The sequence below is a fragment of the Patagioenas fasciata genome, chromosome 2, assembly GCF_037038585.1.
Source record: "Patagioenas fasciata isolate bPatFas1 chromosome 2, bPatFas1.hap1, whole genome shotgun sequence".
NCBI lineage: Eukaryota > Metazoa > Chordata > Aves > Columbiformes > Columbidae > Patagioenas > Patagioenas fasciata.
Window position 1 is genome coordinate 9,790,189 of NC_092521.1, and position 18,680 is coordinate 9,808,868.

General features: G+C 38.4%; 1 protein-coding gene across 4 annotated transcripts; it reads left to right on the forward strand.

The window, feature by feature from the left end:
* Positions 1–1,262: 1,262 nt before the first annotated feature.
* TMEM71 (transmembrane protein 71) lies at positions 1,263–15,593 on the forward strand. 4 transcript variants are annotated; one of them, XM_065832773.2, is made up of 10 exons: positions 1,263–1,593; positions 4,700–4,757; positions 5,815–6,027; positions 6,813–6,982; positions 7,762–7,941; positions 8,814–8,889; positions 9,385–9,434; positions 9,633–9,690; positions 11,026–11,052; positions 12,191–15,593. In XM_065832773.2, the coding sequence occupies exons 1-9, from the start codon at positions 1,581–1,583 to the stop codon at positions 11,030–11,032; spliced, it is 825 nt and encodes a 274-aa protein (XP_065688845.1). In that variant the 5' UTR covers positions 1,263–1,580; the 3' UTR covers positions 11,033–11,052; positions 12,191–15,593. The 4 variants fall into 4 exon arrangements, 2 of the variants coding, with proteins under 2 accessions (XP_065688845.1, XP_065688844.1); XM_065832772.2 differs by having other exon boundaries at positions 1,264–1,593; positions 9,618–9,690; XR_010651012.2 differs by lacking the exon at positions 9,385–9,434 and having other exon boundaries at positions 1,266–1,593.
* Positions 15,594–18,680: the final 3,087 nt, after the last annotated feature.

The following is an 18,680-nucleotide window of genomic DNA, read 5'->3' on the forward strand; positions in this document are numbered from 1 at the left end:
CTAACATGAAAGGCTAATGCCCTTCAAAAAAGCAGCCAGAGCTCAGAATTAACTGCTTCCTTTGAGAAAATAAACCAAAAATAGTCTCAAGAGGTAACTGATGCTGTAAATCAATTTATGCATAGAAATTCTTCAGTAGATGGCCTAGTTTTAAAGACCATTAGGAATTTATGTCCATTACCTGCAGAGAGACAGGTTGGCCTGGGAAATCCTACTCTGATGAAGCCCTTGCATCCATGGAAATAGTGTTGGACTAAATTTCCTCATTGGCATAATTCCACTAAATTAAAGGATGTGAAGTGGTGTGAAGAACAAATATGACCCTGTGTTTTCACATTTCAGAAAAAGGACCTTAAAATGTACATTTTAGTTTAGCTCCCGAACAGGAGCTCTTTTGTAACATCCTAATTGCCCAATTCCTATTCTTGTTTCCTTTTCTGTGGGGTGAGAATTTTACATTCCTTTGTTATCAGTGGAAGTATTCTTTCTTCTCCAAGGGAAAAACAAGATTATTAAATCAAATGAATCATATTTTACTAGATTTATGCTTTCTTTTTCTCAGCGGTGCATACAGACATCAGGAGAGACACCTACTAGCATACTTTATCTATTTGTCTGGACATGAAGTTTTACTCCCCAAGGCTGTGTAATTCTGCAGTGTCAAGCAGCTGATTTATATTACTCTTGTGTGCACTAGTTCTGCAGCCAAATAATTTTGATTGCCAGGACTTCTCATTCAGGCTCCATATCTCTTACTTGGATTTAGCTTTATTTTTGTGCACTTTAAGGTATGAGGAATTGATACCTTGCGTAGTATGAAACATATAGAGTGGATCGATTCATATGTTTACAAATGGCTGTATTCCTTTCTCCTTTCAAAGGAATTTGTCTTAACATTGCACAATATATATCTCAAATAATGTTTTTGAACGTGAAATTTAAACAACTCTGAACTCTCACCAAATGCATCTTCTGTATAATAGTGCTTTTGCAAAACGTCTTCTTAGTATACACGGATTTTTTTGGTAGCTGGATCATTTTCCAACATCAAAGCCTGTCAGACTCACAAGTATTTCCCCAAATGGAGTGATTTGGATATATGAGTTTAAAGAAAAAATCTGTGTCACTTTTCTTTCTGAGAAAGGTTTCTGCCTTTGTTCTCCATATCACAATTGGAGTGAAATGTTATTTATACTGTATTTTCTCTTTCACAACAGCCTGCAAGAGCGTTAACTGGGCTAATCTTACTCGTCGGTTTGCTCTTCAAAACCGAATGCTTCTGATATGAGGCTACTTTACAGGAAGCGTGACCTCATTCCGCCTCTGTGCCGCTGATTGCACCGCCTGTTTTCAAAAGGAAACAGGGGATTTCAGAGCCCGGGTGTCCGAGGAGCCGGGGCTGATCTCTGCCAGGCAGCTGCAGAAGGAGCGCCCGCCACATCACAGACATCTCCACATCTGCAGAGACCTCCACATCTGCAGAGGAGATCTCCACATCTGCAGGAGTAGCACCCTCCATCTCTCAGAGCCTTGCCTGTTGATGATGAGAAACTTTTTTACATGCATGTGTTAATAGCGAAATGGCTTTTCCAGGTTTGGAAGATTTTGCACATATTTATCTCTTAATATATTTGTCAGCTGAGGGCTAACTAAGCTTTGGATTAATTTCTCTAGTGCTATGCAAGAAGTTTTGTATTTTTGGGAATATTATCATTACCTGCAGGGAGAACAGACTAGACAGCTCTTCAGAAATGACTGATACATGCAAACAAATAAAACTGTAATTGTAGACACTTGTGTCTGATAGGTACACTAGATTAAAACTGGTTGCCTGGGCTTCAGCTATTTTAATAGTTAGCACTATATCTTGGTACATACTAATGTAAACATTATGAATGTAATCATGGACAGGGCATTGCTGGCTACCAATTGAGTGCATCATTGTCTTAAAGATGAATTTTATGTTGGGAGGGAAAGGTGATTAAAACTGACTGTTTTGGACAGTGACCTGTTTCTATTACGACATAGGCTTTTGAATGTCTTGAAATTCAATGGAGGTTGTTGCCTTAAACTTTTATTTGAATTAATGACATAAAATATTGCCACATTCACCTCGGGTTCGCTTATAGTAAGATTTCTTAAAGCTATTGGCCTTATGTCACAGATCAAAAAATCTGTACTGATGCTCATTTTGTGGATTACAGATATACTACTACTGCTTCATCTTACAGTAGTGGTTGAGATGCTTTGTTTTGGCTTGCTTATATTGTTACTATAGCTTCTCCCGCTATTTATAGCTCAGAAATGGAACTGGATATTAAATGAAAGCAGAACACTGTGCAGCATCGTCTACAACATGATGTGTCCACGCTTTCTGCAGCATTGACTGAATTATGATTTTCAGGAACCCTCTTCATTAATGTAGAAGACAAAACATTTCATGATCAAGGGTAGCAAAAGAATCCATGGGAAAGTCCGTCCTCTAACTGTTTACAGAAGCTGGATATTATCATTAGTTAAAATACTTTAGAAGCAAATTACAACTGCTTATTAACTGTTCTTCAAAAGAGAGGAAGTCATCGCCTCCCCAGTAATATATTTGCATGTGTATATTTCTCACTTTCTGTTACAAATACATGTGTGTACTCTCTTTTACCTCAAATTTTACTTCTGCGAAGGGTGGCAGATAAACCTGCACAGACATACTTTGCAAATCTATCAGACAATTCAAATTAGTAACGGAAGGACTGTGGTTTGTTCTGCCACTTTGTCAGTATGTGTCAACACTTTCTAATGAAAACGCTATCCATGTGTAAACTACTATTCTTAAAAGTTATGCTTTTTTAGTGGTCGCTACTCTATATTATTTTAACTGAGAAAATCACTTTAAATATAGCTGCATTATGGGTTTTAGTTGCTGGAAAGTTTCACTCTCAGATTATTAAAGTGTTGTAGAAGTTATAATTGATGCTCAGGTATTCTTTTGCGTTCCTTTCTGAACAAATTTGTTCTAGAATAAATAACTTTTTTCTAAGTGAGAATATGTTATAACATTATATATATATTGATGATGCTATCTTACACATCCTAATTTTCAAACAAAATAAAAGATACTTCTGTTTCTTTTTAAACTCTGTTACACATAATCTATATTACCTGTTATCCCAGGGTGCGTGAAACAACTGTTTTCAAGGTATATGGAATATCCCACGTTGCATCAACACCAGGAGCAAGTAAATCTGTGCACATTCATCAGAGCTTTTGATTAAAAAAATCTGTTTTGCAGGGGATTTTGTTTGACTAATAAGATTTGGGATTTTGCAGGTTTTAGTTTATATCCAGATCTACAAACCTCCTGTCAAGTTCCTGTATTTTCTTTTAAGGTTTGGAAGAATTTCTTGGGTTTTTTACTATAATATTTTTGCACAACTAAAAATCATGATTTTGCCTAAAATAAATTATTTCAGAAGCTGACTGTATATGAAAAACTAAGGCTGCAACATGTCAGTCTATGAAATACAGCACCACTCTTGTTTTTTGCACAACTTGTGTGGCGATCTGACCGATGCTACTTGATGTCTTTCTGCCTCCACCAAGTTTCCTCCAGTTATCTCCTCCTCAAGTTGTTTTTTTTGCCAGGATTGGAGGATAATTTTCTTACGATAAAGTGAAATGTGGGGGGTTGTTTTTTCTTTCAAAGTGTAAGAGGAACAGTATGCATGGGAGTAGGGTAATAGGACTGATTTGTAGAAAATACCCTGGAAGGTTTTGCTTCCATTCTCTGGTGACCTTGCCTGGTCCCAAGACTCAGTCAGTCTTCACAGCCAGACTGTGACTCACAACTGAGCTCCGAATGAGGATAAATTAGATTTCCAAAGAGGAATCACTGACCTTCATGGATTTGTCTCAGCTCATAACTGAATATATAAAAAATATTCTCTTAGACATATCTCCTCTCATAGGTGAATGACAGGCATTTACTAACAGTGCTGTAAGTGTGATACTCTAAAGATACAGGAGAGGCAAGGTAATATAGGGAAAGATAATCTATTTTATTTTTCCATGTAATAACAAACATAAATTCTCCCTGTGGATGTCCATTGCTTGTATTTTGTAAGATTGATTCTGTCAGGTGCTGAACATGTGGCAGCACTTTGCAGACTTGAACCATGGTAATCCAGACAAATCCTATTTCCTTAGTCTCCTGCCGCAACATTATTGTCAAATCTTTGTCACTGTCTCTGTCCCCATGCCTGTTGTGATCTGTCTGCAATTTTCAGCTGAAAAATATATTGTGATGTATTGGTGCCCTTCCATTCTACTCTGTATCCATTGTCAGTGCTTGAACTATTTTTGGCATGAAGATTTCTGGGAAAACATCATTAAATTTACTGCAGTTATTGCATTTGTGTCCATAATTATTTATCTCAAGTTTGTAAGCTGTGCAGAATACAACCATTTGCTTATGATTGGCACTGATTCTGCGTTGTACTGGTTGAGATGTTTCCTCTAAACACCATGTCTGTCCTCCATTCTCATCTGTTTTATCTCCTATAGTCTCTCCCTTAATTTCCTTTTCTTTTCTAGCTTCTTTTATGATCTTTGTATATGCACAAGGTACCTGTGATGACCTGTTAACTGGTTGAGCTGTCAGTGAATATGATAACAACTCTTTCTTATTTGTCCTTTGGCCCTGCAGGTTCAACAGCATTTAGCAGAGAACATCGACGCAGCCTCTCACAACATATGTTTCCAAGGTACAGAGGAAAATTATACTTGTTTAATTTTATTGTTATTTTGTTGGAGATATCATAAAACCTTTTTGAGACACTTAGAATTGTAGTGCTGATTTTAATTACTGCTTTAAATGGAAATTCAGAAGTGCTATTATGGGGATTGGAAGCACTGGCTTTGCAATTACCAGGTTTTGGAATGTCTCTGTTCCACTTGCCTTCCCCTCCACTGAAATCATGGTATCCCTCTGTGATATGCCATATGGGATAGCTAAACCTGCTAGTGAAATCCTTGTCAGCCACTGAATCAATCCAGTGTCCTCATTCCTTTCCATGGATGTCACTGCATGGCCACTTGCAACTGAAAGGTGTTGAGGAGAAAGGACTCACCGTAAATCCAATTTTACTTGAGCTAAGTAAAAAGTCTCCAGCATGTAGATTCTTTCACCTCTGTCACTACTCACTTCTGTTTTAAATATCACACAGTATAGTTTTCTGTGCTGTATTTAATCTCAAAGTCAATTGTATTTCAGCACTGGATGAAGTTATCACTGTGTAGACTTTATCCCATGTTGTTCTAGCTGCATGGTATTCTACAATTTGTGAGAATTAAAAGTCATGTACCCTTAACTCTTCAACGAATATGGTTACATGGAAAACAAACAAATCTTGCCCGATTCAGAGACAGTCAGGCTTGTGCCATGCAGAGTAACTCAGAGGAGCAAAATAGTGGAACATGTGTAACAGCTCCATGTAGGTGTGGATCTGGCAGGACTCCCTGGCCAAGAGCACTGCCCCAGATACACACCATGCAGCTCTGGATTCAAGCTGGCTCCATGTGCTCCTGAAATGCTCCACCTGGCCTGAAGCTCTCCTGTAAGCTGAAGCTCTGGAAGGTGTGATGGAGACACATGCTGGCTGAAACCCCCTAGATCCAGAAGTAATATTACTATTCACATAGTTTAAAACTAAGTCATTACCAGCCCCCATCATCTGCTAATGTAAAGTCATTATTATTAAATCATGGGTTTGCACTGTCTAGACACTCGCTAAATTAGAGGGTTTTAATTCTCTTTTTCAGTTATGCTTGTGCCTTTTTGGATGATGACCCTGCTGATGGGTGTTGCCCCACAGATCCTCTGACAGGCTCCCTCTCCACATGTCGTCGGAGCCCTCGGCTGCTTTCTAATGGCTATTACATTTTGACACAAGACAGCTTTCTGTCTGATGAAGAGGGCAATATAACACTGACACCATCCCAGACAAGTGTTACATATAAAGAGAATTTAGTTCGGTAAGTGAACTATAGGCAGATTTTACTCAATGTTGGCAGTTGCCTCCATATCTCTGGATTCATCTGGATTTATGTATGACTGTCTATGTTTTGCTTGGCATAAGATCAGCATTGCTTCTTAATGGGAACATCTCAATTGATTTAGTTTGGAGAGTACAGTGACCGAAATAACCTGACTTTCAGTCATGTCTAATCTTACTACCTAAAAATTCTTCAGTACACAGTTGTTGCTGTAATTGGAATTGTGTGCAATAAAGGAAAAGAAGAGCTACAGCTCATTTTGCCAATGACGCATTAACATGGTAAGGAATAAGAAGAAAGTGTATATGTATACATGCTTATATATATAAAAATAAAAAGTCCTGGAATTCTTACTCATGGAAAAATTTCTCTTGATTTCAGAAGAACACCCATTTAGGAAGGTGTATAAAATGTAGTTCAAACACGTTGAAGTACGGTGGAGTCAGGCTGCAGCAAATGAGATATGGTAGCCTGAAACTCATGGGTAGCAGGAGACCATTCAGTGCAATATCAGAGCCCAATAACTGTGGCATCATTTGGTATCACAATACCCAGTATCACAACAGTGTGATATATTGCTGTGCTTCTAATACATCCCCTGGCATTATTGCAGTGTGCAGCAGTCAATCTTAGTGACATACCCAGGACCAAGAACAAATCTAGAACCTGATTCTTTCATGTCAGTCTTGCAAACTTTGAAGCTCTGTCCCTGCTCAACAAGAACAATTCACTCTATTCCTCAACAACATGTCTTTTCTCCCTAGCGTATTCAGGCGAAGGAAAAAAATCCGTCGCTCTCTTGCCAGCTTGTTCAACCTTGATACCTCCAGTTCATGGCTCAGCAGCACAGTCCTCAGCAGTATGGATTCCTCCCATTCAGATGATCCTTGGTCTGATGGATGTAGCAAGCTAGAAGCCAGTCAAAGTGATATTGGTAAGCTCTGAGCAGGTACCAGGTAATTGAGCAACATTAGGATCACAGAATCATAGAAGAGTTTGGGTTGGAAGGGATCTTCAGAGCTCATCTAAGCCAACCACCTGCCATGACAGGGACATCTTCACCCAGATCAGGTTGCTCAGAGCCCTGTCCAGCCTGGCCTTGAATGTCACCAGGGATGGGGCATCTACCACCTCTCTGGGCAACCTGGGACAGCGTTTCATCACCCACATTGTAAAAGAATTTCTTCCTTATATCTCGTCTCAATCTCCCCTCCTTTAGTTTAAAACCATTACCCCTTGTCCTATCGCAACAGGCCCTGCTGAAAAAGTCTGTCCCCAAATTACAATCTATATTTAGTAGAGTCTTGTGTATCTCTCTCTCTGTAAGTTTTGCAGGTGTTGTCTGCAGGTAAAGGATAGATGAACAATAGAATATTAAGTGATCTATTGAGCTCCTGGTGTTAAAATAGAGTATGAGTCCACAAAGACCTTTGTGCCAAAATGGCATTTTTAGACTGAATTTGAATCCAAAGTCATCACCAGTGATGTTTATGCCGATGTCATTAATAACTGTCTCTGCTTCCACCTGGCTGCTTCAATACTTCATTGTGTGAAGTTCTGTCTTTACTCTGTGTATTTTCTCCTGCATACATTGAACCTGCCAATTCCCTAACGATTTGGAAAACCTCCCTGTGATTAAGCAATTAAATTTCTCCCCCCACAAAATTCATTAACACAAATTCTCAAAGCTCTTCTTTTGTGCACTTTTTGTAGGTGATTCAGACTTTTCTTCTGAATATAGTAGCTGTGTGCCACAAAGGCAAACTCCAGCACCTAATGGAGCATCTCTTACCGAAGATGATGAGTTTCTTCAACCTGAGAAACCATCTTGTGCTTCATTATCTTGCTCTCCATTTATGATAAATGCAAATGAAGAGACTTTGAGGAACGCAGGTATGTTACGTTCTTATCCTGAAGTGGTCCATTTTTAGAGTGAGCTGGAAATGCTCACATTAAAGATGTTGATATAGCCCCTTGTAGAACAGAAATTATTTCAAGCAACATAATTTTTAAAACATTGCTTAAAAATAAGGAAATCTTAAAATTGGTATTTATCATTAATGCTTATAGATATATAAAGGGTGAGTGTCAGGATGATGGAGCCAGGCTCTTCTCAGTGACAACCGATGGTAGGACAAGGGGCAGTGGGTTCAAACTGGAACACAAGAGGTTCCACTTAAATTTGAGAAGAAACTTCTTCTCAGTGAGGGTGACAGACACTGGACCAGGCTGCCCAGGGGGATTGTGGAGTCTCCTTCTCTGCAGACATTCAAACCCGCCTGGACACCTTCCTGTGGAACCTCATCTGGGTGTTCCTGCTCCAGCAGGGGGATTGGACTGGATGAGCTTTTGAGGTCCCTTCCAATCCCTGACATTCTGTGATTCTGTGTGATTCTGTGATTTGTTCACTCTTCCCTGCTCACATCTTTTCTTCTCCTACTTTTAGTAAAAAATTGAAAAAGAAAAAAATTGATTGAAGAGAAAAATGGAGGAAGGGGCATGGGAGTGAAAACTGAAATGGGCAATTATTCAGAAAGACTTGTTTTCTGAGAGCATGGAGGGCACAGTGTCTCTGTGGTGACAGGGGAAAAAGACTCCTGAGAGACAGCCAGAGCATGAAAATGAGGTTTCTGCTTTGAATCATGAATTCTCTTAAAAAGAAACTGAAGAGCCTGGCCTCCCAGGCTGAAGGTAGACTTTGCAAACACATCCTGTCAGATTTTTACTTTGCTGAAAACTCATTATTGTCCTGATTTTTCTTTTAGAATCCAGCACAGTGAGAAATGTCCTTTCTCAGGTGGTTGCACTGATCATGTGTTTAATCATTACAATATGTACAAGGTATTTTTTCTTTCTTTTGTTTGTTGTTTCTGATATTAATGCTTAATCCATTTCAGCTGGTGAATTAAGGGTCACATTTGCAAAGTTTAGGTATATGTTACTGTGAAAATATATTTTCACATGTTAGTCAATGCAGGCTATATAGATATGAACAAAAATAAGAAATATGTACGCAGATACAGCAACTACTTTGTCAAGTGTGTTTGGACAGGGGTTTTGAAAGGTTGTGATGAATCAGAGGGGATCCGTGTTTTTCTAAGAGAACAATAGGGGTGTTTCCCTCAGTCTGGGAATGCTGAGGTGTTTATTTCTGTGAGATTATCCTCAATAGCTTCAGCAATTTAAAGTTTCAAATTCAAAGTTTCACCTACCAGAGTTCGGAGGGTTCATCTGCAAGAACCTTCTTTCATCTTCCCACCCAGGCTTCACCTCTATTAACCCAATATGCATCCCTTGTTTTTTTTCTAACCTTTATGGGTATTGTTATGTTCTCAGATATTTTCTGGGAGGATTGTCTGCCACTTTGTTGCTGATAATTTTAGTTTGTAAGTACAGACTTCCTTTATATTCAACACACAACATTTTACTGTGTCACATCTGAGGACCAAAATCCATCCTTGGATGTATATCCACGGCTCTTGTTGATACTATTAAAAGCAATAGAAGGGCATATGGGGACAGAATGTAACCTTCGATCAGTTACAGGATTTTGCACTTAAATTTCACAGTTCTTTTTCCCCAAGATGCTGCTGTGTCATCTTTCTTCAGTCTTGACACATCTTTCACAACAACAAAGTTTTGGTAAGTGGCTCCAGTGTCACGTGATGAACAGAGGAATTATACAATTTTCTGTTAAGAAAGGAAGGAGATATTCCTTCTGTTGTTTTCCTGTCAGAAGACAGAAGGCATAGTCTGAAGTTATTAATGGATTTGGCTTTTCCTGTTACTGATTTGTATTCATAGAAACTACTTATTTTTTTAAAAAATGCCTTTTCATAATGTGCAATAAATGTTATAATACCTATCTGTTAGCAGAAAAGGAAGATAAACCTAATATACCATAAGATGAAGATGCAGAAATGGAGCAAGGATAGTAACTCATTATGAAACCAGAGAAGTGCTTTGAAGCCTCGCACTGAGATCCACTCACAGGCCACCAAACCATGCTTTTATTTTTGACTGGCAAAATAAAACCAGCTAACTATGCTGCTAGCCACCATCTTCCAGGGACTATAGAGTTATTGTAACTTGGTCACACCAACCCGGTGCACCATTAGGTTCAGGACAGAACTTTGCCTTTAGCTTATACTGTAGTTTGACAAATGTCTTAGAAAGAAGTTTTGATATTTAATCAGTCTGATCAGTTGACTAAAGGTGATGATGTTGCTGTTTCAGATTGCTTTATTTCAAAGTTTTGAAGAGTGTATGTGTACATGCTGGATTTATGAATTATCCTTCCACTTTTTGCACAGCAGAAAATTCTTCTGTGTAAAATCCAAAATGCTGTTAAGACTAAAAACATTTGAGCTTATCTAGATTTTTATGTGGTCAAAGTGAAGCTCAAAAGGATAGTTTGTTTCTGAATCTGTGTCAGGGTTTGGTGTACCCCAAGGGCAACAAGACAATCTGGCAGACCTCTTGGCATTTGAATTGAGCATATTAGGAGTCAGAAACAACAAGGCACAACTTGGAGAGCCATATTGCAATGATACCCTGAGATTTTGAGCATCCAAGTGTCTTAGCACAACACCTGAAATGCTGAAGGATGGTATATTACACCTTGTTATTATGTCATTATATCCAATAAAATCAAATCCACCAGGTTAGGACCAGGGTGTTGCAAACACCCGCTCCAAAGTCCTGCTCTCTGACTTCCTGAATAGTTTAGTCCTGAGTCATGCACAAAGCTGTTCTTCACCAAAGGAAAACAAATCACTCAGAGCTTTTCAGTCACTGGGATACAGAGAATACCTCTTTTATGCTTATCCCAAGAGAGAAGTTACCTGCTCAGTCAAGTAGTCCTACAGCTTAACTAAATTTGGCAAATCAGAACTTGCATAAATACTGATTATAACAAACTATGGTTTAAATCAGGACATACAAAAATCTATGCTTTTTTTTTTTTTTTTTCCCCAGGAGATAGCTGGAAAGAAATAATAATTGGTGAGTATATTTTTAGGTCTAGTGCAGTTCAGCTTCTGAGATCTGAAGGCACCTATACAGCTGTATGTTAGCAATCAGGAAACATAACCACGGGCGTAGTTATATGCGGTGCTTTATTTCAGCGCTGGGAAACCAGGGGTTCGCACCCAAAGCTGGCTTCAGCGGTCAGTTTAAGTTGCACAGTATTTATACAGTCCATTCACATACATATTCATGTATTCATTTAGGATCATTAGAATATGTAATAGTTACTCAACATTTATTGCAACATCGATTGCAACACCTTGGAATTACTTTGATCATGCGCAGTGTCCCCTGGTGGTCTTTCAGGGGGTCTTCAGGATGAAGTAAGTAGTCTTCATCGCTTCTGTCCTTTTCACCTTTGGGTACTGCACATGCGCACCACTCTATAATTGCATAACTGCTGACTAGCTTAATTTCCAGAGATACTGTGTATATTTCTTCTCATTCTAGGCATATTTGGGCTAAGATAAATGCTAGGTTGATAAGATAAGAATATACTCAAATCCCTTATTAGGTAAAACACAATATGCAAAGGATAAATCAGTTTTGCATTGCATAGATCAGTTTTGCACCTGTTCCAGAAGGGAACATCTTGTAAAATTGATTCTGTTACTAATACGTAGACACAGCCTGGAAAACCTTTCAGTCACGTTCAGTCAAGAAAGCTCATCCTGAGAACAAACCATTTTAGAAGGATATGCAGACATTTGGTCACTTTGCAGACTTACCAAAACCTATGAAAAAATACCTGCTTCTCCTCAAATGTGTCAAGAGGGGATGCTCGATACAGCACTTGTTAAAAACAGGGGGGCTGTTTATGTCAGGGCTGCAATGCCCAAGCTTTAAAACTGACTTTGGTTTTTAAAACCAGTACCAGTATTAACCAAAGCAGGGACTACAGGATGGAGCAGAGAGCTTGGGACTCATTGCCCAGCATGAGTGAACTGAATCCAGGATGGCACAGCATACTGAGACAGGACACCCAGCATTTCAAAACAAGATTGTCTCTTGCCTTTCATTAAAACTTAAAGGCAAAGTAGTTGCTTTTGTATATTTTAAAATCAGATCACTAACAGTTTTTCTTTTTCCTCCTCCTCAAATATTTTTTCCTCAGCTCTTCAGCATCGGACTACTGGATACCAACAATACCTATGTTATTATGGAAAAAAAAAGAAGAATATTTTGTATTCTTCTTTCAAAATACAATAAATTTTAGCCTTATTTTTATTCTGGTCAAACTGTGGGTGATACCATACTATTGGTGCCCATCTGAAAGCAGTCATGCAAAATTCTGTACCTCTTGTGTCCTATGTCAATGAAGTGCTTCAAGTACAAGGTCCTACGAGCATCTTGATAGTAAACTGGTGGTAAATAGTGAGTTGCAACTCCCATTCAATCTGTGGTAAACAGTTGATATCTTCCAATACTTTATATGTTAATTTCTTGTAACAACATGCTGTCAAAGATAATGGTTTGGATAGTGGCTGAGTATATGTGGTGTATTTCAGAGGCTTTAATGTGTCTTGTGTGTGCACTGGCTTTTGGCCTTTCTGCTGCACATAAGGAAAAGAGGAAAAAATAAAGGAATAAATAAATATTATTGGAAGGAAAGCAGTCTTCAGAAAACCAGGAATCAGGATGCAGACAAGCAGTGATGAATCTGAATTACCTGTATCCACATACAGAAGTACAAGACCTGCAGGTATTAACTTTATTTTGGAAACCGTGAGCCCCGCTTCTCAGCTTGGATTCGTATTATGACAAACACTGAATTACACAAACCCGGTACATAACCAAAAACTGCTATCTTGTGGCTCTAAGCTAAAAATCTGCTTCTTAAAATAGTTTTGGTGGAATAAAGAATTGACGAAACTAAACCACCACTGCCTGTCCGTGCCTAAGCCAAACTCAAGCAGGTTATAGCTGTATTTCTAGCATCAAAAGTGCAAAATAGATGATGCACTGAGGAAAATGGTACTTAAAATGAAAGTAAAATGTACATTTCTCTTTCAAAGTGTAAGTATCTGCTGGTTATATTTTGAAAATAAACATCAATATCTCAGCATTAAGAGCTCAAGGAGAGAAACTTCATCCAAATTACCAATTTACATAGCAATTTACTTTTGCCCGGTACATTAAATTGACCCTGTATGAAGACAGATCATCTGATGTAACAAGACCAGGTTTTAGAGTTTCAAGAAATGGTGACAATAGAATGTTCTTCATAAAACTGATGTATTCTGTAACTATTATAGTAGCTATAATACTCATCCCTGTATTTTCTTGTGGTTAATACACTTGAGTAATTTAGTTCAGTGTTAAAGAATTCTGTTTCTTTATTTACTTTAACTGTGGAGATGACTAAGATAAAATATCATTGTGTAATATGTATAAATATTTTGTTACTTACTTTATTGCTACTTGTAACAGGTCCTTTACTAAATGCACTTTTAAAACTAAAGGATTATAAAAATCCTTAGTGTTTAAATAATCTCCTGGAAGAATAATCTGGGAAATGAGATTCTATACTGAGAGAAAAGTCTAAGATTGGAATCACCCTGCAGTCACTGAAATGATTATGGTGCAAACTAGAAAAACCTGAGTTCACTGTAAACTAGTTAATTCACTGTAAACTAGTTTAAAAAAAAATAAATAATAAAAAAAGCTGATTCAGTTTGCCAAAAATTTGGTCTAAATTGATTAATCTATCTGTGAATAAATATGAACTGTAGATTAGAATTGTTGTAAACTGAAGAAGGGGCAGTTCTGGGATAATTTGGCAATTGGGGTTCAAGGGCTGAAAAGAAGCTGCTCAGGCTCTGTTCAGATCTGTTCAGATCTGCCCTCCGTGATATCCAGGGATGTTGAATTTACGATGTTCTATTTCAGTGACCAGACTGGCTGGATTTGGCAGTTCCCTTCCATATATTCCAACGGACGTAAAAACAAGCCTTGCATTGTGTCTCTGAAAAGAGGCACAATAATATGTTCAATCCTGTTGGATGAAAAATTAAAGCCAGGATCACTCTGATGATAAATTGAAGGCATCATTTTCTAACCTAAATGCTGAAATCCAGACTTTCAGAGGTAATTTGTATCTGTAGCTTCTGTTAATTAGAGTGTCAAGCTTAGGATAACTGTGAACAGTAATCCTAGCAAAGTAAAACCCACTTGTTGATTAACGATTAACTGATGTATTTACAGAGAGGACAACTAGAATTTCACGTTTCTGTCCCCGGTGATTACACTCTTACTGCACTTTAGTATAGCACCTTATTTAAAAAAGAGAATAAAAAAAGAATTTCAAGATATGCATTTATAACCCCCTCTACCTTATCTCATACCTTCCATTACTATTATTTTGTTGTCATTACACATTGTCTTATATTCTCCCATTTCTTGCTGTGTTCTGCTGAACTTCAGGGCCACTCTTGAGTAAATGTCACACAGTGCTTAATGGTGCAAATGTTCATGTTGAGGGGAACAGTAGCACACGCAATGATACTTAAAATATCCCTCGTAATGTTCCTAGTCTGTGAGCAAGTCTGGTTTACATTTATCCTGAAAGCATTACTCATAGAAGTCAAACTGTACAAAGATTAATATTTTTTAGTTAGAATTTGTTCTTTGATGTATTTTTTGGTGAATTACCTGCATTGTTTTGTAAACCTCTGTGGACATGTTAATATACACTGAGCAGAACTGTCCTTTCATTTTTCTATTAGTTCTATTTTAAAGTTGCTCATGCCGCTTTTTTTGTTTCCTTATCTCTGGCAGGTACATATCAGTAAAGTTGTCCCTGCTTTCTTTTCTTCCCGTTTTTGAGACTATTGTCAATAATTAAGATTATTATTAGGAATTGCATATATTCTAATGAATATTAGTGAGCTTATGTCCTGCCCTGTAGATTATGTGCCCTTTGGGAGAGGATTTATTGGTACTTTGGTGTGAACATGAAAATCTCATTTTCTTACAGTTACTATTACCACCATAGAATATGATAATAACAACAACAACAAAACCACTAATAATAATTTAATAGGACATAAACAGAAAGGCGTAGGTTCAGATTCTGAGTGGGTATCAGTCAACTGATTTCCACCAGTTTAGACTCTGACCTGCAGCATTTTAACACCTAAGATTTGTCCACAGACATCAATTTGCTAGAGCTGTAGCACCTTACGTGAGTCTATACTGACGGAGTGAACACATATCCAAAATACTTTTGATGCACTTTAATAATAATGCTATAAAGCTTATTTTAGAAAGAAATTTTATATTGCAATTAACTAATAAACTTGTATTAAAGAGGTAAAGTGACTTTCTTCAGGGAAGGCATGCCAGATGGAACCCCTTTCTCTCCTTCCTCAAGTCCATTCTCCTGTTTATAATGTGGCTTATAACATTATCTCTGTTGTGTACATTGCTTCAAGCTAAGAATTTGGGTTTGTGCTACTTAGAGCTCTTAGTACATAATTTGAGTGAAAAATAGCTGCATGAAAATAATGAACATAAGATCAATGTGTGTAAATATAAAATTTCTATTTCATTTGAAAATAAATTAATGCGAAAGTCTCTTGAGAAGACGTACAACACCGTATCTGCAAGTTCATCAAATTTTGTGGTTTTAGATTGTGTTGATGTTGTACAGGCTGCAAACATCTTGTTGCATGAATCATATTGTAAGAGCAGCTCACACACAGGCCTCCATGCTCCAAGCATAAATCATAGAATCATAGGATGGTTTGTGTTGGAAGGGACCTTCAAAGGTCATCTGGTTCCAACCCCCTGGAATGAGCAGGGACATCTTCAACTCGACCAGGTTGCTCAGAGCCCCATCCAGCTTGGTCCTGAATGTCCCCAGGGATGGGGCATCCACAGTTTCTCCGGGCAGCCTGTTCCAGTGTGTGTGTATGTGCTGGATTTATGAATTATCATTCTTTCACTTTCTACATAGCAGAAAATTGTTCTGAGTGTATAAAATCCAAAATACTGTTAAGACTAAAAACATTTGGGCTTATCTGAATTTTTATGTGGTCAAAGTGAAGCTCAAAAAGGACTTTTATTTCTGAAGCTATGTCAGGGTTGAGTTCAATGTACCCCAAGGGCAACAAGACAATCTGGCAGACCTCTTAGCCTTTGAGTTGAGCATATTAAAAATCAGAAACAACAAGGCACCATATTGCAATGATAACCTGAAATTTTGAGCCCCCAACTATCTTAGCACAACACCTCAGGTGTGTGAGGATGGTATATCATACCTTTTCACTATGTCATTATTCCCCAACAAAATTCAAGTCATGGATAACAAGGCTTGTCCTGAAAACTCTGCAGTTTTAAGGACAAGAAACCAGTGTGATTATCCTGCTTCAACACCTAACTTTGCCCCATCTGTGCTAGGCCACCAGGTTAGGACCAGGGTGTTCCAAACACTGGCTCCCAATTCCTTCTCTCTGACTTCCTGAATAGTTTAGCCCTGAGTCATAAACAAAGCTGTTATCCACCAGAGGAACACAAATCACTCAGAGAGCTTTTCAGTCACTGGGATACAGAGAATACCTCTCTTATTCGCCTCTCATGTGCGAAAGTACTTGCTCAAACAAGTAGTCCTACAGCCTGACAAAATTTGGCAAATCAGAAGTGTCCCATCCCAACAGATGGGAAAAGGAATGAGTTAACTCTGAGTGCGACACGCTCCCTGACTCAACAGATGAGATCAGGTGTGAGTTATCTCTGGGTTAATTCTGCGTGGTTATGTGAAGTGAATGACAGACAATCACTCCAGGGGTCCAATTCAATTATGAGTTTACTAAAAGCATGTGTTGGAATACTAGGTACAGCGATTAGTGGCTTGGCAAAAGTATAACAGCAAAAGTCCTTCTACAAATGGTGAATTGGCAACGCTTAGTAACTGTAATACAAAACTTGACAAGACTTCAACAACAGAACATAAAATGATGTTACTTTTATATGTTCAAGAAAAGAAAAAAAGAGAGTAAGAGATAAGGAAAACTAAGATATGAGAGAGAGAAAGAGAATAAGATATAAACAAAGATATGAGAGAGAGACAAAAAGAGTAGGATATCGCCACTCCACAGGTTATTCATCCAGTGATGTCCAGTGGAGGGAGAGTGGTTGCGTTGAAGACTTCAGTCACGCTGTGCAGCATATACATGCCACATCGTTCATCTCCTCCCTCTGCTCATTCTTCATGCTAATTAGGAAGACTCTTCTGGAAATGGGTCTGGGGTCTACAAACTAGGGGAAAGTTCAAGGTACTGGCCAGAAGTGAGTTGTCTTCCCCATTCAGGGGTAACTGTAGATTCGTGGTTTCTTCAGGTAGCTGGCTGTCTGACAGACCAGATCGTCCCATTCCAATTAGGCCATGAGGCCTTCACAGCGATTAACAAGGTGCTTGACACCATAACCATCTACCTCTTCATCTCCCAAACACAATACCTTGGGAAAGATTAAGGAGGCTGTCTGCACAAGCATCTACTTTGTCATCCCAAAGTAACAAAAAACAGTCGTTTAAGGCATAACAAGGTCCTTTGTTCTGCTAATGATGGGGTGAAGCACTTCAGGGTTGTCACAAAAACCTACATAAATACTGGTTATAACAAACTGGTTTAAATCAGGATATACAGGTACAAGACTTGGGAATGAAGTTGAGCCAGAGGTGGGGGAATGTGTTCGTACTTTTTATTTCTGCTAATATCTCTCATTATCATACTCTCTTTAATTGTCAAGAAATTAAATTAATTTCCCCAAGTGTAATCTGTTTTGTCTGTAACGGTAATAGGCAAGTGATCACCCTGTCTTATCTCGATCCATGAGCTTTATGTCATATTTTCTCCCTGTGTCCTGTTGAGGGTGAGTGAGAGAATGGCTGGGTGGGCAGCTGGTGGCCAGCCAGCCTCAACCCATCACACCTTAGTATGCAGCAACTTAATTCATTGAGGATTTTGGGTTTCTTTCTTCAGAACTACCATACAGAATCTCTGCAGAAGGGATGAAAAGCCCCATGTTTTTAGCATGACAAAATAACATAGGTATTTCTGTGCAATACAATGTAGACACAGCAGTTAAATACTAGACGCAGCAAGAACATGATTTTTTCTTTGTGTTGAAATTGATTACCTTGATTAGGGGCTATGGTCTCAAGTTAAAAGCCCGAGTAAAAGGTGCAGCTATAAAAGTCATTTTTTGAAGGGGCCTGCAATTTATTATGAAATAAATGGGTAAGGAGCAGAAGGTCCTGTCAGTGGCCCTTCTTTAACTCTGTGGCTCCGTGGAGTGAACATGGGCCACACCACAGTGGCACCATCCAACCAGCTACATAAACATCCTTGTCCTCAGCATGGATTTGTTCCTTACCCAGTCAGATAGACCAAGACAAGTACTAGGGAGTTAAACTAAAGTGCATTAAGTACTTCTGCTCCCTTGTGTCTCATCATTTCTACAAAACTTAGTAGGTTTAACTCAATGACCTCTCTTTTCTCCTACCCTCTAAATAGCAATACAGTCAGAAAGTTGCACAGTGGCTGTGAGGAGTGCCATGTGTTACATCAGAGGTAAATTATTTAACGAATTATTTTTTTCAC